The sequence below is a fragment of the Gnatocerus cornutus genome, chromosome 8 (assembly GCF_029298725.1).
Source record: "Gnatocerus cornutus isolate USDA-ARS CGAHR chromosome 8, icGnaCorn1.1, whole genome shotgun sequence".
NCBI classification, from domain to species: domain Eukaryota; kingdom Metazoa; phylum Arthropoda; class Insecta; order Coleoptera; family Tenebrionidae; genus Gnatocerus; species Gnatocerus cornutus.
This window is the reverse complement of record NC_142240.1, coordinates 11,803,291-11,826,963: the sequence shown is the minus strand read 5'-3', so window position 1 is coordinate 11,826,963 and position 23,673 is coordinate 11,803,291. Positions and strand designations below refer to the sequence as shown.

Here is a 23,673-nt window from a genome sequence, read left to right as displayed (position 1 = left end):
TTTGATTTTTGATTTTTTTTAATTTACTTTTAATCACGTTAAGATCACAATCAGATAAACCAGAATATTAGCCATACCTACTACAGGAACTGAGATTTACGGATCGTGGAGTAATCTTGAATATAAAAGTGCCATGCAGAGAGCAGTGTTTATAAACATGGAATTTGGGCTACCACATGCTTATTAGTTATAGGAATCTATAATTTAAACATTTGGTAAAGTAGTCCTTTAATGTTCAGAAAAATGAAGGCAACATAATCGAAATTTAAAAAGGTCACAAAATCCACAGAAACTAGACAGTCTGGAGGATCACCCAAAAAATTAGAAAAATCTAGAAAATTTGAAAAAGATGACAAATCTAAAGGATACAAAAATAAAAATTCAAGAACTGCCAAAAATGTAAAAAATTAAAGCATTCTGAAGCAAACCCAACCCTACAAAAAATTTGGAAATTAAACCTTGAAACTACGAACTAAAAAAGTCAGAAAATCTGAGTCCCCGAAGCCTGGAAATCTGAAATTCATGGCACTTTGTTGCTTAACAATTTCATAATTCTGAAAACTGAAGAGGCCTGAAAATCAGCTTCCTGAAAACGAGATAAGAGGTACATATATCAGAAATCCTGAACGTAAAAATCTCAAAAATTTTGAATCGAAACCTTTTTTGGAAAAACCAAATTCGAAATTTTGGAACAAGACGAAACGAATTTGCATATTGAATACCTAATACCCAAAAAATCGGTATTCCTGGCAGTTTTATTACTGGGGTAATGAAATTTGTGACTGTTACTAATTTAGACACGTTTATTAACCATATCAAATTAGATCGTTATAGAGTTATAGAGCAGGAAAAATAAATTTTCAATTTTTTTATTTGACCTATAAATTTTTATCAAAATTTGAGTATCTCGATGTCTTATCGTTAGAATTACTTGAAAAGATTATTTTTTTGGTACCACCTATTTGAGCAATTAAATTTAAAGAAGTGCAGGAACTTCATTTGATCAGTTTATTACGCCGAAGTACAAAATAATCGATTCGTTCCAAAAATTACAATTGTTGAACGAGAAAATGACCTAAAAACCATATTTACATTAACTTAAGATTTATTTTCTATCATGAAAAGAACAAAAAATCCAAAATTGTAAGTATAAGTAACGTTACACGTAGTAACTTATAAATTTTGTCTTCTCATATTTAGAGAACGCAACCGGAACTTACACCTAATAATTTCATGGCAATCCGAGAAGAAAATTTTAAACCAAGTCGTAATAAATAACGAAATTCGATCTATATCGCGTATCAATTTGTGAATAATATTTATAGTTATTGGCTCCACAGGGACGTCTGAAATCACCTAACAGCCCTTATTTGGTGACTTCAGTGGGGTTGTTGAGTGTACTTGGACAGCTGTTTGGCTTCTCCGGTTCAACATCTAATTGACATCCGACTCCTGTGTGATTTTATTATCATTTTATTAAAGCTTCTTTATTTGTAAGACACGTTCTGCCCATAACCACCCATATTAAAAAACTTTTATTGTTCAGAATCCTCACAGATCATAATTAGGAATAAAACCAGCCAACCTCTAGGCGTATTGTTGTAATCAACAAAAATCGTATTTCTGATTGTTTAACACCAACAGACTGCAAATGCGTCTAAATAAAATCGTAACCGCGCGGTGGTTCCCAAACTTTGTATTTAATCGATTGGAAATAAGGGTGATTTCATAAAAAAGCACTCGTTTACACTTCATTTAAGAACTTGTTGTGGTAAAATCGGTTGGATTATGGGAAACGCATGTAAGGGTGGCTCGGCTAAATTGGGCTGTTTCTAGTACACGAAAAATGGGTCAGATCTGACAAAGCGTGACAATTCTCGAAAGATTTCACAATTCCTTGACCGCATGCGGTCACTGAAATACCACCACCATAAATTATAATAAAATCCAGCACAAGACGTTTGATTTTATTGAAAATCCAGCGATGCAATAAAAGTTATTGCTCTCGGAGAGAAAACTGTCATAAATGGTGGCCAACCTCTATTTAGCTCCTAACCGTCTTCAACAAGACAACGCTATTCTGTACAGGCAATAAAAACAAATCGTAAATTTACACAGACACTATTTGTTTAGAAAGTCAACAATTAACTTTACAACCTGGACGGTTTCGCCTTCGGAATTTCGGTGAACCAATTAGCTGAAAAGTAAGAGTTGACTCAAAAAAAGCCTAATTGGTGCGGTGGTGGAACTCATCAACTTATTTGTTTCAAGTAAATATTTTGGTTGGAAGACACTCAATGCCGGGCTTGTATCAACATAAGTTATGTGGATTTATACGAGGACAGAGACACCGTCACTTTATGTTTACTGAAAACACTTCAACAGGAAGTCAGGATTAACTAAATTGATGAGATACAGGTACCTTACTGGAGCTTTCAGCTCATCCGTTAGTTTTGATTTAATTAGACAGTTTGTGGTTTCTCTCAGGTTCTTAGAAAGTTCAGAGGAAGACCAAATTTTAGTACGACGATAAATTATACAAAGGTTATAACGTTCCAGCTTGCATGTTTTTGTACTCCCCCATGAAAGTGTTGAACACAAATCAAGACAGGACTTCGGGAAAAATAAAAGGATTTCGCAACAATGCGCTTCGGGTACCTGAAAGCTCTGGAAACACGTAACAACAAAGATGTAACACGCTTTCAACAAGAACTCGTGCCAAAAAAGATTATTGGTTTTTGTTCAACAGGGCATTTCCTGCGTGGTGGAGCAGCTGTGGCGCAAACAATCTCCACAATTATCGTCCGAAATTCTTAAATTGGTCGAGAATGAAAACCTATGAATGGTCCTAACACAAGTCAAAATATCGTGAGAAGAGTCTGGTTCATGCGGGTCTGTGAATTAAACATGAAATTGTGATGGAAATATCACGATTATGAATGAATCAAATGACCCTCATCTTGGTAATTTAAACCAATATGATTAATTCTGTGGGGGGTAGTTTAGAATTTTGAGTGGCGAAAAGTTCTGGGTTCTAATAGATCTGTCACGAGACAAGAATATTGTTTTTAAATAAAGCAAATGTCTTTGAAAGGACCGCTTTAGGGGCGGAGAACGGCCAGAACTAGGCCGCTCTTTATTTTCGAAGACAAGTCAGACATTTCAATATGCTGTTTGTTGTTTGGCTCGGTCTGTTTCGAAATATTTGTCCCGAAAACCTCTCAATCATCACAAATATTTTTTTCAATTTTCGTGACATTTGGCTGGTTTCGGGGTGAAATAATTCGTCATACAGTTGCTGTCGTGATAGATGAACACACCGACTTTCCGTGACAAATCTATTTTAAAACTTTATGGATGTGAACACACTACCACCATCATAACAGCTGAATTTATAGTTTGAAACAAAAGATTAATTAAAATAAATAGGGGTGTTTTGAAAATATTCCATTTGAAGAGTTAATGACTTAACAGCGAGGGTGTCGCGTTTTAGAGGAAGTTCCTACTTCACTCTACAATTTGATGAAGATTGTGCGTGTTTGTACATCTCGGATGCGGGTCTATTATATACTAATTTCTCTAATAGATATACTGCACTATACTTCAATTACTTCTTAAATGGCACACAATACGGTTAACGTCTGGATACTTCCGAAAAAAAAATTTCTGGATTACATAACAATGAGCGTATTGTCAGGCTTCGTGCTATAAATGTCCTCAATTTACCATCATAACATTCGTCGTAACGAAGACTTATGGAAAAGAATAATGTGGGAATCATCCGCCATTGTCCATAATTTAGCAGGTGAATTAAGTGTTTTGGAATGGTTATGAATTGTTAATGGCTTTTCCCCGAAACGGACATAAGTCAAGCTGATTTACAGTAGAATTTTATGTGTAATAAAACATTGTTGGTTTACGCAGTATAATTATGAGTTTATGTTATTTTTATTGATTTCCTAACAGAAAATAGTCGGTCGTAAAATGGCATTATTTTCCGTGAACGTGTAACAGTTGTTAGTTTCGGAATTAGGAATCCGTTAGTAAAATTAACTCCGTCGAAAATTCGTGATTTTCCTACATCAGATTAAGACGTCTCGTTAAATTTCTGTGTCGTCGGCGAAACACAAAGTCCGGACAACAAACACCTCCATTTATTTCTACTTAGTGACATTTCGCATTGGCCACGGAGATTACAAGAAAACACGTGGCGTTGTTCGGTGTCGCTTTTGTTAATTATTACCTTTTCAACGCATGCAACCTAAATCCTAGCCTGGCCACCTAACACAATGACACGAAATTGCAGAGTCGGCGGCACAATATAAGCCGAAAAGTCGATTTTTACTGACAATGCAAACGGCCTTGTCATGTAGTAGGTACATGTCAATTTTCAAAGAAATCGCTCGAAAATCCTCTTATTTCCTATAATGAAAGTTTGCCCAGTTAAAAGGTTAATTTTCGAACTGTTTTCGCACGTTCTAAAGGTGTCCTAAGCAAAGGAAAGCCGATTATCCGCTCAAACCATCTGCGTTGGAAAATATTAAATTAGATAACACAAAAATTAAACAACAATGAAAATTTTTATTTATAGTTTATTCAACGATCCTACGTAAGTACAATGCAATTTAGTGATATTCCTGCTTTAATGACAAAAGTATCAACCAAAACACTAAATTTTGAAGATTTTGCTTCATTTCTTCACCTCTAAACTGATCTAAAAATTTTGAATCATTTTCTTTAAAATCTGTAACTCTGATTACGTCAACAACGAGAATTTTGAGTATTATTCTTTTGGATTTGCCAATGTGTCAAAACACAAATTTTTAGAACTGAAGAAACAAGTTTTTCAGAAATTATAGAAATTATAGATCGATTCCAAATTTTTGCAACAAAATTTGAGTAAGTATTCTGCAAAAATAACAAAATTGGAATAACTACATTAAATTATGAAATTCAATTTTTACTTTTTTAAATTAAAATCTGTATTTCTGGTATTGTCAACACTGTGACAACAAAATTTGGGGAGATTTACTCCTGGACTTCCTTCATAGTGCCAAGCCGAGTCAAATATATTATTTTTTCCAAGAAACTTCCAAATTTTCTCTTTCTCAGAGTTAAAGTCTGTGTTTGCTTGATCAAAAATCATTGATGTTTATGGGATCAGAATATTTTGTCGCATGTCGCCATGGTGCCTCGCCGCCGCTGGTTTTGCCGGCAACTCGATTCACGTTTTGCCCGGCTTATCTCCACGGGAGTTCCCCCAATCTGGGGTCATCGGTAATTATTTGCTATTTATTTAGATTTAGATCTCTCTAACAATGAAGTAACAAGAACCGAAACGTGTACAGTTTTTATGTAACCCGACAGTGTGTTGTTTGTGCCGCGTGTCAACTGTTTTCACAACGTGCGTTCTTTTTTTGTTACGGAAGGCCGTCATTTTTCGTGATAATTAATTTAATTATTTTGGTCATAAAGAAAAAAATAATTAACGAACAGGTTGGTTGGTGTAAATCTTTTTTTGATTTTATTACAAAGAAACAGCCGTCAGCAGTTTTCGTTAAACACACGGTTGAGTTTTTCTTTGTTTTCAGGGTTTTCAGTGTACAACTTGCTAACGTTGTTGCCAACCCTTAGCGGACAATAATTGATTCAATAAGTGGAAAAACACGCTCGTCTAACCCAGACATCACCAAACATACCGATATCGCAAACTACAATAAAAATAAATATCAAATGGAGGGTGAGCTATTTCATTACTCTTTTTACGTAAATAAATTCGTCGCTTCGTACTGTTAGTTGGTTTTATATGGGTCTCACTTGGACACGTACACGGTTTTTGTTTATTTGTGAAATCGTCTCTTGCGTACAACAAATTGTATCTTTCTTGGTACTTTTATCCAGAAATTGTTTACAATATTCTCATTATTTTGTAATGTCCACGTCTCTCATGTCTCCCATATCCAATTACGTCCCTTTTCGTCCAGTTGCACCAACTTTACTAACGATGTCCTTTTGTTCTGCGAACCGAACACTGCCTGAGAACTTGTTATCGTAAACCGCTTCACTTCGACAATAATTCAAATCACTTCCGACCCAAACCAGGCAATAAATAAAACAGAACTAGGTAAACCTCAAAAAAAAGTTTTGAATGACATCTGCCCTATTTTTATTAGCCACATTGTTATGGACGCACCCAACTTTATGGTACTGTCATAAATTATCCTACTTTTGAGATGCCACTGCTTCTCGGTGGGGTTACTTCAAATTTTTGCTCACTAAATTGAAAACGTAAATATTTGATACAAAGGGAAGAACGTGAGTGTATTCTGTAATCCTCTAGAAGTATGGAAGGTGTCGAGTTGTCAATGTTGAGCCTAATTTACAGATTCTGTTCGACACGAGACCAGGTGGTTTTCATCCGCGTAATGAGAGGCTTAAAATCTCCCCATGCAGTGTCATGTGAAACGCCATCAGGCAACAATCCAGCATTTATATCTATTAGCCTGGTGAGACACATCATTAACATCAGATTTGTTACCTTTTTTTGTAATTAGGATTTCATACTGGCTAGTCGGACGTGTTTCCGCAAAGTGCAAAGGCTTAATTTCTATTCGTGAACAAAATCTCGATATATTGAGACCAGACTGAATAAGTTAAAAAAAATGAGTAATAAGGACATTTATTAAGAGAAAAAAATGTAACAAAAGGGCCAGCGAGTTGCGAATTATGCAACCAGCAATATACCAACTTCTGTGACAGCTCAGTAGATAAATAATTCAATAAGGATGAAAAAATAAGAATACACCCAGTGACTGACGCAACAAAACAAAAAAGTAAAAAATAATACTTTTTATTTAGAAGTCAAAACAATCAATAAGACATTACAATATAAAGAACAAAAACAAAAATCTACAAAGTACACTAAGATTACAAGTCTTAAAAAATGAGATGAGATATATTCTACAATATAATATTACTGACTTGACTTGGGGCTTGAAGTTAACAGTGACGCCCCCGGTGACTTACTCGGACACGAATGTCCTTCAGCCTTAATTTTAAAAAACCTCAAAATGGGACTCTGCGCCGAGGAACTTCTTTTAGGTGTACTATCCAACTTCTGGACTTTCGCGGCGCTTGACGTGGGTGATCCATCGAGGAATTCCCGTTTAAGTTTCTTCTCAATTCGGATTTTCGTCAACCAATCTTGGTCTTTTCTTTTCGGGGGCGAGCAATTCAAATGGGGTGCTATCCCATCTATTACAAAATTCGGTAAGTTCAAAGTTGGCACAGTTTTACTGTTATCTTCTTCATTGTCATGGAGCAAGTTGTGGAAGAGTCGACGCGGTCGCTTTGCTTCATTTCCGAGGTCCTCTTCATGTTTTCGTTTAGTGCTGCAGCAATTCTGGCAGAACTCGTTCGCGGAGGGGCTATCACATTTCTTGCAAGGTACAATAAGTTTCTTAGGAAGTGTTGTGAAGTCTTCGTTCGCTCGCTTGAGGTTGGATTGCACGTTGAGAGGGAGAATCTCAGCTTTGCCTTTGCCGATGATCTCCCAGTTGTCGGGTAGCTCCTCCGGCCCAATCCTCCAGATTCTGTGCGACATATCATCGGAACACGTGACGAGAGTTATATCGTCTTTTTCACACCAAGCGACACATGTAACCTCAGCCACGTGCCCGGTCAGCCTGACCACAGGTCGAGAAAACTTCGTGTTCCAAATATAAGCATTTTCATCGCTGCTGCCGCTGATTAAATACAATCCATCTCTACTTAGAGACGATTTAATGTAGAAGGTACTATTTTGGTGCCCCGTGTATTTCATTACTGGTTCAGGATTATACGTTCCGACATTGTAACAATATACTGTGTTATCTAAGCAGTTAGCGTAAAGCTTCGAGGTATCTTTATCGATGATTAAACTGCTAAAACCGTTCTTGGCCGTGCTGCCCCCATATGGGATCTTATTTTTTGGTATAGGCTCGTGTTTATAAAACAGGTAATTCTTACGAAGATCCCAGATTTTGATAATCCCATCGCCAGCCCCACAAGAAATCAAAGTGTTGTCATCCTGGAAGACCAAACCCGTGACAGATTTGGCGCTGGAAGCTCTAGATGGACTTAAACAAGTGTATTTTTTTCGAGTTTTGCTAGGGGTGTTGTTGGTGTTATGTGAATTAAATATTGTCCTGTCTACTTTCCCGATGAAACTCCCTCCTTGAGTCCGAGTGTCCCATACAATTATATTCCCATCTCTACCACCAGTAGCAAAAACACTGGGATCGTCTTTACGAAACGCTACGGTTTTAACTGACCGCGTATGCCCATAAAACGCTTTAATTTCTCTCACATCACAGTTAGAAACATCAAAAAGTTTCGCCGTGTGATCACCCGACGCTGTAACTATTTTCATATCCTCAAACATCCAAGCTAAGTCAAAAATAGCATTGTTATGTGCGCGTATACCGTAAGTCTCCTGTTTTTTCGCGGTATCATGTATTGCTAATTTACCATCCTCATTAGCCAAAGCCAGGAATGTTTCGCAGTTTTTCTGTTGAGCAAACTTACAAGCAAAGATTGGAGTATCAGAAATTACATCTTCTGTGGGGAGAAGATGCGTGTATTCTTCTTCTTTCGTGCAGCGAAGTCTTTTAATAATATCATCGTAATATTTCCACCTCGCTACAAAAATTTAATCAATTTTAGACTATCATCACTTAAAAGTACTTACAGAATCCGTATTGTTGATCGAACAACTTTTTTGAACTATTCATATTGTGCTTTGGTGATGAAAAAACAAATTTGAGATCAATGATTTCGATTGTTGATGTTTCTAGAATGTTAGGTTAAAGCGGGAACTGACAGTTGGTTATTTTTAGGTTCAGTGTAGTTTAATACACGTAGTTAATATTTCTGTCTCTGTTGGTTTAAAGTTAAATCCAAAAGCATGAGAGAGATAAAAAATAAGCATGTAGCCATCAACACCACAGATTACAGGTTTCTGTAAAACATAAAATTCAAAAATTTAAATTAACAAATTAGATTCTTCGCTTCACTGAGTCTTCCATGTTGTTAGATGACATAAATTTGCTCCAATTTGACTCATAATAAGTAAATAAACATTTCTATCACCAATCATTTTAAAATTTAAAGTCCGTTGGTTCCAATAAAAATATTGTCAGCACTGCCTGTCAGTGTCAACTGTCACTGATTTGTCAACCTCAAATATTTTAAACATGTCTTGTTCAGTGCCAGGGTGTTCCTATGCCCGAAGGTTTAAACCAGAAGGGATTTCTTTCCACACGTAGGTAATTAATTGCTTAATTGATTACCTAATGCATATAATTTCAATAGATTTCCTCGTGGGAAATTATTAAAAAAATGGTTATTTTTTGTGCACCGGGACCTCGAAACGTGGATTTGGACCAAAAACAAACTCATTTGTTCAGACCATTTTGTTGCTGATGATTTTGTGATAAAAGGAGGGAGAAGAATGCTTAAACTTGATGCAATACCAAGTATTGTGAAAAGTTCAAAAACGTTCTCAGAAAATGCTGTGTCTTCAAAAAGCTCGCTTTCTTTTTTCTGGGGGTTCCCACAGGAAGAAGGGCAAATAGAGTAGGTAACGTGTTGTTTGAAATGTTTTTTTTCTACTATGATTTATAGAAAAATTGGATCAGAGCACGATGGCGTTTATTTATCGCCAATTTTGGAACAAACTTTAGAGGAAACATTTAATTCTCATGAACAGAGAATTGAAAAATGTAGACCTCAAAATGGAAAGACAATTCCTAATTATAGGTAAAAGTTTTTAATTTTAGTGGTAGCACTGTTATAACGTTCATTTTTAGGCTGTGTTTAAAAAAAGTAAAAATGCAAAATGTCCAATTAAGACAAAAATTGCTACACAACAGAAAGAAATTGTATAAAGCAAACAGGAAAATTTCAGACTTGGAAAAAGAAATTATTACATTGAAAAACACGATAAACACTGCGGCAACAAAAGAGAAGGTAAAAAAATCTGTTCTTATTTTTAGGCTCTCCTAATTGATTTTGTTGATTGTTTTACAGACCCTTTGATGAACCATGAATGGAACAAGTTTTAAGATTCCGGAAAAGACTGCATTTGATCATCAGGATAAATTATTTTGGAAGGGTAAGTCTTGTGTTTTGGATTATAGTAGCTAGAACTGTTAAAATATTACAGGTGCCAGGATTGAACCTTTGGATGAATAATGGAAAATGGGAAATAAATGGATTAGTTTGTCTATACAACTGTTACCTAACAGAATTGTATTTATTTTTAAATAAAAGATTTTATTTAGTCTATCATTAATTTTTAATCCTTTTTATTTTTATAATTTCAGTGGTTACAATGTGATAACTGCGATATGTGCATTAAAAAAAAAATCTCTCTTATGCAACAAACTATTTCTCGTATTAAAAATGCCTTCACATTCTCGAACAATTCGATTGTTACAAAAAACTGCATAATCCAATAATAGAAAAAAGAACTTCATTATCATTTTCTGCCGCTCCGTTATAAAATAATCTACTTGACGTATCGTTATCAAACTTTGTTCATTAATAGACTTTAGACCACTATCGATCAATTGATACAAGAAACTATTGTAAATTGATTGAAATCTGTGTTTATTTATTTCCTTATGTAAATAAATAAAGAAGGTTTTACTCGTTTTTTATCAAGAAAATTAATGTTATCGTTAAACCTCATTTTCAATTGGTATGCGCCAAAAAAGCAATCTCTATGAAGTGTTGTTTATTGTAAACACCGAAAAGTTTAATCGCAGTGTTATTCAATAGCCAATTCACAAAACAATGAGCACAGAATGTACACTGTTTTTTAGATCCTGACGAGTATCCAAGTTTGTACCTAGCAACACCTATCGGCATTAAACAATTCTTTTCCTTATCGTACAAACAATATAATCCGAATTTTCCTTTGCTACAACTTGAGTAATGAAGTGATATTCGTTCTTGAAAGATGAACCAATTAATTATTTCGTTAATTCTGCTAACTTCGTCTTTAACACTCGGCAAAAATGGTAAAAACAACTCCAGAACGTCAGATACCTTCATTATCTATATAGCATTTCCAGCCACTCTGTCTCACATTAAACCTAAGAGTACCCCGGAAACCCAAGCGAGTGCTGTTCAAGACCTAATATCCAGAATCCTTCCAGAGATTGTCTCCTCTTTTTCTGTAACTGTAGACAGTTCTCTAAACGACATTGATGAATTCCGAGTAAGTTTCATGTCACCTATCTTCTGAATCAACACTGTTACTGTATTGTAGCTTGAAAAACAACCAGACGGTACCATCCAAATCACCGCAACTTCTGGAGTGGCAGCAGCAGCCGGCTTTAACCACTACCTTAAATATTTCTGTAACTGTCACATCTCTTGGGAAGCTTCTCAGTTGAACCTACCAGAAACCTTACCAGACGTCAATCTTACAGTACCATTCAACGACAAATTTCGTTATTACCAAAATGTGTGCACGACTAGCTACAGTTTTGTTTGGTGGGACTGGACACAGTGGGAGAAGCACATTGATTGGATAGCTCTAAACGGCTTCAATTTAGTTTTAGCTTTTAATGGACAAGAAGCAATTTGGGAGCGCGTTTATAAAAAATTTAATCTCACTCAGGATGAGTTGTCGGAGCATTTTTCGGGACCAGCGTTCTTGTCTTGGTTACGAATGGGAAACTTACGGGGATGGGCTGGGCCTTTATCCAGCGCGTGGCATTCTAGATCTATAGTGTTACAAAAACAGATTGTAGAGAGAATGAGGAGTTTGGGGATGGTCACAGTTTTACCCGCTTTTGCTGGACACTTACCCACGGCTTTTAAAAGATTGTACCCCGACGTTAACATGGTAGAAGTGCAACCTTGGAACGGATTTGGTGATGAGAAATATTGCTGTCTTAATTTCTTGGATCCTAATGAGGCATTGTTCACGGAAGTTGGATCGGCATTTATAGAAGAGGTTCAGTTTGAAACACTCATTGATTGTTTAATAATACATCTTCTTAGCTCATTGCTGAGTTTGGCACAGACCACATCTACAACTGTGATAGTTTTAATGAAAACCAACCTTCCTCTGGCGATTTAGACTTCTTGGCCAATTCCGGAAAATCGATTTATCAAGCGATGACTGAAGCTGATCCCGATGCGATCTGGTAGTTTTCCATTCTTATTAAACGAACACTAACTTATTTCTTTGACAGGGTCATGCAAGGTTGGCTCTTTCTCAATTCCGAAAACTTCTGGACTTACGAAAGAGCAAAAGCTCTACTAACTTCAGTTCCAACGGTAAATTTCGAACGTCAATCTCTTCAAAGTATACCAAACATGCTTTTAGGGTAAAATGATCATTCTGGATCTAGCATCAGAGCAATCTCCACAATACGAAAAGTTGGACCAGTACTTTGGACAACCCTACATTTGGTGTATGTTGCATAACTTTGGTGGAACCCTAGGAATGTTTGGATCTTCTTCTATAATAAATGAAGTTCCACACACTGCAAGAAGTTTGGAAAATAGCACGATGATTGGAACAGGCTTGTCACCGGAAGGAATCAATCAGAATTATTTTATTTATGAGCTCATGACAGAGGCTGCTTGGAGAACCACTCCAAGTAATTTAACTGAATGGACTGATAATTATGTTACTAGAAGATACGGTTTATCAGACGACAAAGCACAAGTGGCTTGGCGCATCCTTCAAGTAACTGGACCACGAGTAATTATTTAAATGACATTGATTTTTAGAGGACGATTTATGATTTTAAAACGGTGCCGTACCCGCAATACATGATTGTTCATTTTCCGAGCTTCCAACTCTCTATAGAGGTATGCAAAATTTCTTTGTAATACGAACATATCTTGAGTTTTCTTAGAACTTGGACAACACCCAAGATCTGTTAGACGCCTGGTCACTTCTACTAGAAGCTTCTGATAATTTAGCAAACAGCTCTGCGTATTTACATGATTTAGTTGACGTAACCAGACAAGTTTTCCAAGTTTATGCAGACACGTTTTATGAGGGAATTTTGTCATCATATAACGGAGGCGATTTCCACTCTTTTGAGTAAAAAAGTTGACGTTGAAAGAAAAAATTACTTAATTTAATTACCTGTTTTTTAGTTATTATGGTACAATTCTTTCAAACCTGTTTGTCGATTTGGACCTAATTTTATCTACAAATGAAGCCTTTTTATTAGGGCGGTGGATCCAATCAGCAAAAGATGCAGCTGCCGATGAAGAGGAAAAAATACAATTTGAATTTAATGCAAGAAATCAAATCACCTTGTGGGGTCCTGAAGGAGCTCTTCGGGACTACGCAGCGAAGCAGTGGGCAGGTGTTGTTTCAGATTTTTATGCTCCCAGGTGGCAGTTATTCATTGAGTATGTAAACATGACTTTATTAAGTGGAGAGTCTTTTAATCAGAGCTATATAAATGAAAGAATCTTTAAAGAGGTTGAGCTGCCGTTTAGTTACGATAATTCTACGTTTCCTACGGAGCCAATCGGTGAGTTTTTTTAGAGTAAGAATTAATTACAAAATGCACTTTTTACTATTTCAGGAGATACTATAGAAATTGCTCGTGAACTTTATAAAAAATGGGGTCCCACAATGAAAAAATTACAGGTAGAAGTATGATGTAGTAATTCCATAACTGTTTATATAATGTCAATTAAAACGCATTGAATCGTGGATTTTATTGGTTTCTTAAAAAAATATCCATTTATACAAATTTGGATGCATATAGAAAAACCGCCTTGTAAATAAAAACAAGTTATAAAACTCAAATATAAACAACAACACAAATCAAAGCCGTGTAATATAATTTAATTATAAAACATTCATATTATCATTAAGCTGCAATGTACAAAATGGAGCAAACATCGATGGGATTATCCCTTTCTATTTTACACATTTTTGATATTTCCTCATAGTGTAAGTAGTTTTACAAATTTACGTAAAGCTTTATGTTTACAAAGATTATAAAATACGAGTCGAATAATAAATAGCTAATACCTAAAGTGTCCCTTTTTAGCACGTCCGTTGTGATAGACTCTCAGAGGTGTGTACGATCCATTTCCGTTCATACCTAAAAATACATAATCAGTACAACATTTTTTGGTTATTTTAGTTTCTTTACTTTGAACAACTGATGGTGCAGGATACGGCGGAACTTGGAGACGCTCAGGATAATAAGGTTTCAAATATAAATGATATATCGCGAAATATATAGCCGCTATGATAGCAGCAGCGATGGCAAATCCTGCATACACTGGTCCATGATTATCGGGATATTTAACTTTATCTGGATATAAAGTGTAGGCACACCTTCCAATCAAAGCCCCGAAGCAACGACCTGAAAAAACCTTTAAAATCTTCCCTAAAAATTGTTAATCCTACCTAAACAGAAGTGAGCAATAACTGGCAGTGCTTGACCACAAGCTGTGAACTTCCTTGGAACTAAATGTCTCAAGTAGAGAACGGCAGTAATCCACATTAAATGTAGCGTAAAGATCTCCAAGATTTCAAAAATTAATAGCACGGAGGCCTCCGTTGTGTTAGCCAGAGCTACATAATGTAGTATGTAGCTGACAAAACACAAAAGGAGAATATTCGAATGATTGCAGTAATCAACAACTTTCTCTGCAAATGAGAAGAGAACCGCTGCAGGAATGGCCGCCATGGTTAAGGTTAAACCAATTATTAAATTGGAGCTGCCAGTCATCGTGGCCGCATTCCTAGAGTCAACAATTAAACAAAGAAAAAAACCGTGTATTCAATTACCATGGCAGATACGCATCTATTGCGTTCCATAAGATTCCGAGAATAAAAAGAATGAGGCTCACAGCTATGATTTCGTTGCTGTATTTACGCACTGAAGACATTGGTAAAGCTAGCAGTCCGCATCTTGTATGCCACCACCACTCAGGAGGGCTCAACGGCATATTACTGCAGACAAAACTATAGAATCATCGTCGTTGTAGTGGCTTACACTTACTTATCAAACAACAAGATCAAAATTGCAAGAACCATCAAGACAGTGAAGCAGATCATAGCGTCCCGCAGGTTTCCATCAGCGCACCCTCCAATGATCGGCGCAAAGATAGCAAAACCTAGTGCACCTGCTGCAAGTTGTTTGCCCACATCGCCTCTTCCTGTTGACGTTTCTCTTGTAGCAATTACTACAGCTGTACTCAACAACGCCACGGCAGCTGCAGGAAAAATGTCGGCTATTGATCTTATTATTAAATACAACCAAAAGCTAATATTGTTATAGCCACACTCAGACTTCTTCAATAAACTGTCCGTGTTTTTTACGGCGTACGGGTCATAAATCGCGCATAAAACGATGGGTTCGCAATCAGGATCTTCTTTTTCCCTCAGTTCTTTAACAATTTCCTGCGGCATTCTGCAGCGGAAGTAATCAGCTAGAAGTAATAATGTAATGTGGTGTGAAAAAGCGAGATTGAAGGTATTCACCGACTGGATACGCGCAAACGTCATTGTCTGTTTCGTTATCTATTGCACGCGTTATGGATGGTTTCAGTCCAATGTTGAATGCAACGTTTCTTGAATATTTTGTATAAACCTCACAGATCGTCGTATCTTTAGCTTTGTAACACATGTGGGGGCTTAAGACAATCCCTAGGTTGCTTTTAGTGTAACTAACGGGGGCTGACGCCGGTAGCGTCGTGACAACCTGCAACAACTGTTAGTTAATTCAGAACGATGTAAAATCGTACAACTTACATCAAGCTCCGCTTCGTTACCAACAGAACCTTCGCTAACATCGTCGTAGTTGTAGTCTTCAGTAGTAGATTCATTACTCTCTTGAGCTTTGGATGATGGTGAAGCCTCAGGTTCTCCGAAATAAGACGTTGTGGCATTACAGGTGAAGACGCAGTCTTTCAAATACACAGGACCTGTCTAAAACGTGGATAAAAAAAGCGGAGGACTTCAATTCTACTTACTTCACCGTTCCAGTTGTAACACGTCCTTTCGTGTCCGCATCGATTTTGAAGTATGTAACCACCCTCTTCGTTACACATAAAGGTGACATTGGGGGGGCTTCGTTGCTGGAAATTCGTCGATAAAAAGGGGTCACTCTGTGGTTGCTACTTACAATTCGGGGCACAGTCAAGAGGAGCCAATAAAGAATTGTCGCTAAAGCTAGACATACCGAGATCATCACTCTCAGGTATCGTCCAGTTTTACTACGGGGAGTCCCCCCAAAACCCCCCGCTAATCTATCAGCCAACGGCGCCGCCACCACAGGTCCGATTAAAGCCACTAAAGGTGAGATTATCGAAATGATAGTGAATTCGTCTCTGGACAATCCAACGGCGTTCATGTGGTTGGGTAAGAACGGGAAGAGACTCCCCAAACCTGTAATTCACTGGTATTACTACCCCGATGAATCGGGAAAAAGGAAACTTACCCCCAAAAAACAGAAACAGGACACATTTTAGTGTTATTAAGTTCTTGTTGATTTCGCATCTCATCGTGGCTGGTTTTCTACTCTACGAATTTTGAACTAGCTTCGTTTCTTCTTTTTTCGGTTCATCGGTCGGTTTTCGTCGAAAGAGTCATCTGGAAGAAGAATGTTGACTTTATGTGTCAAACTTTGAAAATAGCAGTTAAGTAAACGCTAACCTCGTCAACTAAAATCGGCGAGTTCAATAAAATTTTGCCACTTTGGTGTTAAACGCGATGACGTAACTTTACAAGTTGATGTCCTTGTGTCCTAGTCTACTTAATTCATTCTTGTTCTATTGCATAAAGAATGACGTTACATAGGAGGAATTCTCATTTTCTGGAAAAGTGTCCGAGGAGAAAGGCAAGGAGAAAACAAATCGATACAGGTATGATGTCATGGCTTGTAAATAGACATGCAGTCAAAATGAAGATAGTTGCAACACAACTTTACGAAAAATAGCCATGACAAAACCTACAGACGATTCAACTCCGGCTATTCAGAAATGATCTACTCTTGTCCTGACCGGCATTATTTCGCTATTACATCACATAACTCAAGGCTACGATAAAACGGAAATAATTAATTACAACAGTAGATACAACCGCCAAGACTGGATTGTAACCACAAGGAAATAAGTGTGAAAAGGCAATTTGTGCGCATACTTAAATTAATAGAGCTCATGAAATAAAGTGCAACGATAGGTCGAGGTTATCGGATGATACACCAGGAGCCTCAATACTCCCAGTAACAGGTGGCATGTATAAAGTTTTATTTTCGAACAAGAATATCCTGCTATCTAATTTGAGAACAGAATCAAACTGTAACGCCTGACCTGTTTACGGGTTTCGTAAACACAAAACGTTACGACGCTGTTTATATTTCTGAATTTACGATAACTCAATAATTTATTGATGCAGCTGCTTAATTACTGTCAATACTACATAATTGTACAAATAATAAAGATCTTCGCGTGTTTACTGAAAATTCGTGGCGCGTATGAGCGGTCCCTGAAGGTATTTGCTTCGAGATTTAGATTTAGATAGACGTGAAATAAAATGAGAATTTACAGCCGATTGTACAATGTGCAATTTAGTTTTCACAAAGCGCAATGATCGTAACATTTCTGATACTATTAAGCTTTTAATGATGTGTGATGGTTAGAAGTGCACCGTTTTATTTTTACATTGCTTGGAAGAGGTACCGAAATACCGAAATTTTAGTGTTGAAACACCGTTCTTGTTAAGTGTAGATACCAATTTTCGATCAACTTATTAGTCTAATAAAGATAGACGTGAAGTAATAATTAATTAATTTAACATGACCACAAATCGTTTTATTCCAGAGGACGATTTAGTTATCTCGAAGGTCTTGTCACTTTTGTATAATTTGCACATTATATTGGGCAGAATAATAAAGAAATAAAGTGATGGTAGAATATTTTACGTTTTGAACACCTAAATGGTGGTGACCGCAAACAAATTAAATTGTAATTAATACACGACCGCTCAGAATCGATCAATTTGCGTCACAGCAAATTATTCGTATCGGCAAAATCGAAATAAATTGGGACTATGTGTAACAGAACCATTAAAATTAAAAAAAATATACGAGGCGCCTATTGAGTACTTTTACCAGTGTTTATCCACATTATGTGTGTTTATGTATCCACAATTTTTCTAAATTTTGTTTTATTTGCCACATTATCAGCATGTTGAAACACTAAATTATTTGTTATGACTTCCTGAATGTATTTATAGAACTAACAGTACTGCACTGCAAGACAGTTTCACGGTTGAAAATTTGAACAAAATTGAGAATATCATTTCCGGTCATTGTTTTGTTTGAAATTACGTCTATTTTGGAAATTTTCAATTTTCAGTTGACGCAAAATTTTAGCTAGATTCTTCTTCGTACAAATTTTCTAGATCAAGCTTTGGAAACGCTCTGGAATCGCATTTAATAACATAATCATTTCAAAACGAGCGCTTTTTCCTCCAAGTGCCGGTCTCCTCCAGTGCACAAATATAAAAAGCTGTTCATGACTTTAAACACGCTTAATAGCTTGTAATCATCAAGCACCTACTTCTTAGACGCCGCGCACTTGAAAAAAAGAATACAGCTTCTGAAAATACTCGAGAACTTCCCTAACCACGAAGCCGTTTGTGTAAACATCAGTTGACTCATTTATAAATGTGAGAATGATGCAGAGTCATTTGTATGCATGAGTTATCATGAAAGGGTTGTCTGTCGAGTGTAACGGAGATTGCACACATCAACGCCCATACCAAGCCTGACCTCCAGTTCAGGTGGACATCTACAACATATCAATCCACGTGGTGGAAAGAGAAACTGTCAAAGTGACGGATGAAATTTGTCGTCTTTGGGGAAAATTAGAATTGATTCCTCATAAAAAAGGGTGAAACCCTCTTCTTACATACAAATAAAAGCAATTAAGGGACCGAGTGTTCCATGACAAACAATAGGAAGATTTATTGATTTTGTCCCTTCTGAAGTCTAATCTGGCAGGACCTTCAGTTTCCGGCTTTATTTTTAGTATCGAATTTCCACTTCTTTGACGGATGCTACAGTTTCAAGTGACGTGACTAATTTATGGACAATCTGGTAAAGTTCGCGGTTTTATATCAGTTAGGCATCCTCATGAATCAACAAGTGGATCTTTTTTCGAGAACCATTAAAAACCAACTGTACCTTCGTACGTGGCCATGGTCGTTGAATGGAACCTGTTTAATGCGCCCATTACGTTTTATACAGGAGTGGAAGAAGTCATGAATTCTAAAAACTTTCAGGGTAAAAGCTTATCCACATCTTGGTTTATAGTCCCACCTGCGTGGAAAAATGAAGTCTTAAATCGTCTCCATTGTCTGCTTACTATATTTATGTATTGAACCGTCCGACGTCGTCTGGGATGAAACTTATGCAAGTCTCATTGAATTAACGGGAATTAGCGATAATTGGCTATTAAACCTAAACACAGTTCTTATTGCCGACTTAATTGATTCGAACGGCTCTTAATTAATCAGAGGGCACCAAACGTCATTTCCTTTAAATCAATTTAATTAAGAAGATCATAGCGCGAGTTTTTCATCCACGTTAAAACCTTGACGATTTATGCAATTGACCTCGCCGATTTTATACTCCACATACAAACTCCCACAATTTCCTCAGTCTAGTAATTACCTTTTGTTACCAACGAGATGGTGATGGTTTTTGATACCTAATTTTATTACAGTCAATCCAATACGTTTCTAGTTTACATTAAATGGAGATTAAACTGTCGGCCTTCAAACGAACAAGAACACTTTGTCTTCTAAACAATGAGGTTGGGCTTAATCAAACCTTTAAATTACACGGTCCAGTGTTAATTTAAATCTCACTGTCACGTCTTATTAAAGAGTCTAACCTGATTAAAAAAAAACTGTCACCGGTCGAGGAAGAGTAATTATGGAGTTTGTAAAACTAGCTTAGTTCCTCAAATTGTTAAAACGCAACGAGTTATGCTCACTATAGCGTATCGATAGTGACCTCTTTCTCGACATGAATAGATAAACTGTATTATACCTGCTGACTAAACAAGACGTGGGGAAAAAATAACAAAAGTGAACCCCCTAAATTAATTCTAATAAATGAACTTTGCGAATGTCACACGTAATTTATCATTTAGGTCAACGAACATTGTGTTTGACTATAAAGACAGGTCGTGTAATTGAATTATATCATCAGTTTCGGAGACTATTGACCCTGTAATACTCATCATATTTGTAAAAAAACCTGTCGTGATTGATACTGTGTTCATCCTTTATTTAAAACTGTGACATTAAAAGTGGCGGTTTAAAATAACCGTGACGATGGATGTAAATAAAAATAACCGGGTTTCAGGAAATACCTCAAATTAATTGCTTGGCTATAGCTTCTGATGTGAGGCAGTCACCCGATATAAGCTCATCAATAAGTAAATCTGACCTGATTCAGGTTGTTTTATCATAGGTGCAAGAATTTCAAAGTCGTGACCATTACATATAACAAAGTTCTATAAATATTCGTTGACAGCAACACTGGGGTCAAATGTCATCTTACATTAGTCAATTGCTATTTTTAAGACTTTGTATAAACCTAAATAAATGCGCTCTTACTGAACTTTTCGGTCATTAAAATCTGGCCTCATAACGTGACATCCTGCCATTGCATTTTTACAGCTTCTGTTTACATTTAGGTCATGTAAAAAATGCTCTATCTACTTCACCGGTAAGCATTAGGTGTGACGGTTCTTGGTAAGAAACAGAAACCAATTAAGTAGCGGAAAAAATTATCTCATCCCAAGAAGAAAGAAAGTTGGATATCATCAAGGTTCAAGGCTGTACAAGTGGTCGTTAAGTCTCACCTGTGTCTAATAAGCCGAAGCAAAAAACTGAAACATTTGTGGTCAACTTTTTTCGTAACCGCTTTCGACGAACTGTCCAATTTACATATTTTAAGTTGTTGCTAGCACGAACTAATGTGCTGTCAAATTTGCGCGCTCTTAAAAAGCTTCATGATTTGGAGTTTCAACACTTTAGGTAGTACAGAGATTTCAAGTTTAGACTTTAAAAACATAAATTCGAAAATTCCTCGCGCGTGAGTAATCTAGAAAATTAGTTTATTTTTCACATTCGGATTTATTGAAGTCAGCAAGAATGTATTGTGAGCCCAAAATAACGCGGTCACTATTGTTAAGCTAATAATGTTATTTACATGTTTAGAGTATGCTAATGGTCTTTTTGTCAGAATTGTTTGCATAGTTGCCTGATAAGTTCCGATGGTAGTGTCTGGGAGCTAGGATGGACAAAAATTAAATATTTTACTTTTAATAAATAGTTCCAGTCCTTACAGGTAATAAAATTGTAAAAAAATATATTTACATGTGGGAACTGTTTTGTGGCTTAATTATGAATTGTTAGATGGGATAGTTACTTTTGAGCTGTTTCTTATGTAAATTTTCGAATTTGTTTGACTTAGTTTATCCATTTGTTTAAATTTAAGATAAGTACTGTCACATTTTTTAACGTGTCAGATGTTTTTTATTTTTTTGTTGTCCTAAATTCTGATTTATTTCTGAATGCTTTTTGAAATTAAAGTTTTTTTATTGTTTGGAATACATATTTAGCTTTTAAACTCTCTTAAATTCTACATAAGGTCCTACTTTTATCTTATCATAGAGAATAGTTTTGTAAAATTGTTTTCTTCAAAAGTTCAAAAATTTCCTGCAACCTTATTTTCGTAAATCGGCGAATATCGAAAATTTAACAAATTTTCACCGTTAAAAAGTTTTCTTATATTATAGGATAAAACGCAAATTTGAATTGTTAGCCAGTATTCAGCGAATGTCCCGAGGGCATTTTCTAATTTGCATCAATTTCATTTGTAGAATTCCTTGTAAATATTGTTTATACAAAATAAACTAGTTTCATTATCACTGGTAATTTCAGATACTAGTTTTAATTTAGTTTTATTTCCAATTAGAAGTAGGAAAACAACCATTACAACATGATAATGCATTTTATGTTTGTTTTCAAACAACATAGTCGTAGCAAAAATACAAACTCGTCCATTCAAAAATGATTGTTTATCGGATTTATATTCCTTGCGAAATCGTATACCTTTCCAATTCCAAATTCAATGTTATTTAAAACAATTCAGTGATTGTTAAGGTGAAATAAGAATAACATTGTAATGGGAAAATTATTTAAAACATTATTTAATACCAAATTGTGTCAGAATGTAAAACCAGAAGTTCGTTTACTCAACTTCTTTGAAAAATTTACTCATTCATGGTCAGAGATGGGATTGCTCATCCAAGGAAATTCGATAAACTGTGTGGTAACTTTCACATTTAGCGTCTTGCTCATGGTATTAAATAATCTACAATTTATTTATAATAAAGGGGCGTAATCTCTGAGTCATCTCATACTTCTCAAGAGCTCAGGCAATCTAATACACCATAAATGGCATTCTTTAATATGAAAATGCCACTTAAAATATTATGTTCTTTTGACGAGGACAATTATTACTATCGATTTTCATGTAGGTATGTAGTAACCGGATTAAAGTGCCCTCATGGGTTGGAGCTTACCTGGAATATACCGTACATCCAAAAAAATAATCCAAAAGCTTGAACACAAACCAAACGTTCGTCGTTTTAAACAAAAAAATAAACACTACACGTGAACCGTTTAAATTTCGAGTACGGCTCTGTACGAACGGACTTTTCTCGGCCAAGTTGCGCCAGCAACTAGTGTGTAAATGCGAAGTTGTATGAGAATTCTGTCAGCCGCGTCGTTTAGACCACATGTTTGTGTGCGCTGTCACCTGGCTCTAATAATAGGGGTTGAAAAGGGAAGTTTTATACCCTCTCCACACTCTCATGTAAGACAAAAGTATGCAGAGTAGAAAAAACAGCCCCACAAGCTCACATCTGCAAAAGTCGTAATAAAGCTGCCCACTCATACAGAATGACATCAGAAATATTTAGAACATTTTCGGAGAGTTTTTTTGGTTTTGAGTCACTCGTGGTGCAAACAAACTAAAACTGAATCAAAAGAACGCATGGTTGGCCGGTCAACAGTCCGTCAGTGTAAAATCTGGCCAGGTAACTTGCGCCTTACCTTCACTACTTCAGACTCTTTCCATGCATTGTTGCTGTTGTTTCCATTTGCATGAAGATCTTGATGAAGAATCCTCTGCTTTTGTTTCTTTGTTATTGTTTCTAGAGGAATCTCGAGAAAAAGTGAGTGCGGGACGTGAGCTTTATATGGAGAAAACTTGTTCTTTCAGCGACAGTATGGATTAACTTGATTTTAAATCTTTAATTCATTAAGTGGAACGGGTTGACCAGAAGAATGATATAAGAGGCAGATTAACAGTTCGTTAATGGATTCGGTTGTTGGTATCATCCATCTTCACTGAAAAATAAGCATCTGCCTTAGCTATTGTATTTACAAAAGTGAAAGAATTCAAAATGTTTGGACGTGCTGTGACGTGGGGCAGCCGTTTTGACATGAAAGGAATAGTAAGAAGAAGTTGCAAGGTCGCGCGGAAACAAGCTTTACCAAAATAGGACGAGTGACATTATGAAATAATGAAATATTTTGACCTA

General features: G+C 36.2%; 4 protein-coding genes and 1 long non-coding RNA gene across 7 annotated transcripts; 2 read left to right on the top strand and 3 right to left on the bottom strand.

Annotated features, from left to right (window-relative positions):
* Positions 1–6,773: 6,773 nt before the first annotated feature.
* Positions 6,774–8,879, bottom strand: l(2)dtl (WD40 domain-containing protein denticleless). Its single transcript, XM_088043215.1, has 2 exons — positions 8,729–8,879; positions 6,774–8,679 (listed from the first exon to the last, which is right to left on the bottom strand). Exons 1-2 carry the CDS (start codon positions 8,769–8,771, stop codon positions 6,974–6,976), a joined length of 1,749 nt encoding a protein of 582 aa, XP_087899341.1. The 5' UTR covers positions 8,772–8,879; the 3' UTR covers positions 6,774–6,973.
* Positions 8,880–9,191: 312 nt separating this feature from the next.
* On the top strand, positions 9,192–10,290 carry LOC148169850 (THAP domain-containing protein 5-like). 2 transcript variants are annotated; one of them, XR_015770605.1, is made up of 6 exons: positions 9,192–9,301; positions 9,352–9,615; positions 9,664–9,798; positions 9,849–10,008; positions 10,069–10,153; positions 10,205–10,290. XR_015770605.1 is itself a non-coding variant. In XM_088043760.1 (5 exons), the coding sequence occupies exons 1-5, from the start codon at positions 9,234–9,236 to the stop codon at positions 10,075–10,077; spliced, it is 636 nt and encodes a 211-aa protein (XP_087899886.1). In that variant the 5' UTR covers positions 9,192–9,233; the 3' UTR covers positions 10,078–10,198. The 2 variants fall into 2 exon arrangements, 1 of the variants encoding a protein (XP_087899886.1); XM_088043760.1 differs by lacking the exon at positions 10,205–10,290 and having other exon boundaries at positions 10,069–10,198.
* Positions 10,291–10,953: 663 nt separating this feature from the next.
* LOC148169849 (alpha-N-acetylglucosaminidase-like) lies at positions 10,954–13,738 on the top strand. 2 transcript variants are annotated; one of them, XM_088043249.1, is made up of 10 exons: positions 10,954–11,063; positions 11,109–11,263; positions 11,315–12,007; positions 12,055–12,200; positions 12,249–12,333; positions 12,383–12,748; positions 12,793–12,873; positions 12,921–13,111; positions 13,168–13,553; positions 13,608–13,738. In XM_088043249.1, the coding sequence occupies exons 1-10, from the start codon at positions 11,003–11,005 to the stop codon at positions 13,682–13,684; spliced, it is 2,241 nt and encodes a 746-aa protein (XP_087899375.1). In that variant the 5' UTR covers positions 10,954–11,002; the 3' UTR covers positions 13,685–13,738. The 2 variants fall into 2 exon arrangements, with proteins under 2 accessions (XP_087899375.1, XP_087899376.1); XM_088043250.1 differs by having other exon boundaries at positions 10,968–11,063; positions 11,118–11,263.
* Positions 13,739–13,848: 110 nt separating this feature from the next.
* SP1173 (major facilitator superfamily domain-containing protein SP1173) lies at positions 13,849–16,575 on the bottom strand. Its single transcript, XM_088043252.1, has 10 exons — positions 16,485–16,575; positions 16,170–16,432; positions 16,018–16,122; positions 15,797–15,973; positions 15,527–15,746; positions 15,045–15,474; positions 14,831–14,995; positions 14,447–14,784; positions 14,187–14,402; positions 13,849–14,135 (listed from the first exon to the last, which is right to left on the bottom strand). Exons 1-10 carry the CDS (start codon positions 16,546–16,548, stop codon positions 14,056–14,058), a joined length of 2,058 nt encoding a protein of 685 aa, XP_087899378.1. The 5' UTR covers positions 16,549–16,575; the 3' UTR covers positions 13,849–14,055.
* On the bottom strand, positions 16,550–23,125 carry LOC148169847 (uncharacterized). Its single transcript, XR_015770647.1, has 5 exons — positions 23,085–23,125; positions 22,938–22,992; positions 22,887–22,892; positions 22,651–22,841; positions 16,550–16,636 (listed from the first exon to the last, which is right to left on the bottom strand). It is a non-coding gene; the product is annotated as an uncharacterized LOC148169847 (long non-coding RNA).
* Positions 23,126–23,673: the final 548 nt, after the last annotated feature.

Bases quoted from the DNA above. Each gene is read 5' to 3' on its own strand.
- LOC148169849 (XM_088043249.1), top strand. From the start codon at position 11,003: ATGAACCAATTAATTATTTCGTTAATTCTGCTAACTTCGTCTTTAACA. The intron at 11,264-11,314 runs GTAAGTTTCATG...ACTGTATTGTAG, and splicing joins ACGACATTGATGAATTCCGA to CTTGAAAAACAACCAGACGG. The intron at 12,008-12,054 runs GTTCAGTTTGAA...ACATCTTCTTAG, and splicing joins GATCGGCATTTATAGAAGAG to CTCATTGCTGAGTTTGGCAC.
- SP1173 (XM_088043252.1), bottom strand. From the start codon at position 16,548: ATGAGATGCGAAATCAACAAGAACTTAATAACACTAAAATGTGTCCTG. The intron at 16,123-16,169 runs GTAAGTAGCAAC...ACGAATTTCCAG, and splicing joins TCTTGACTGTGCCCCGAATT to CAACGAAGCCCCCCCAATGT. The intron at 15,475-15,526 runs GTGAATACCTTC...TATTACTTCTAG, and splicing joins CGTTTGCGCGTATCCAGTCG to CTGATTACTTCCGCTGCAGA.
- LOC148169850 (XM_088043760.1), top strand. From the start codon at position 9,234: ATGTCTTGTTCAGTGCCAGGGTGTTCCTATGCCCGAAGGTTTAAACCA. The intron at 9,302-9,351 runs GTAGGTAATTAA...TAATTTCAATAG, and splicing joins GAAGGGATTTCTTTCCACAC to ATTTCCTCGTGGGAAATTAT. The intron at 9,799-9,848 runs GTAAAAGTTTTT...GTTCATTTTTAG, and splicing joins AAGACAATTCCTAATTATAG to GCTGTGTTTAAAAAAAGTAA.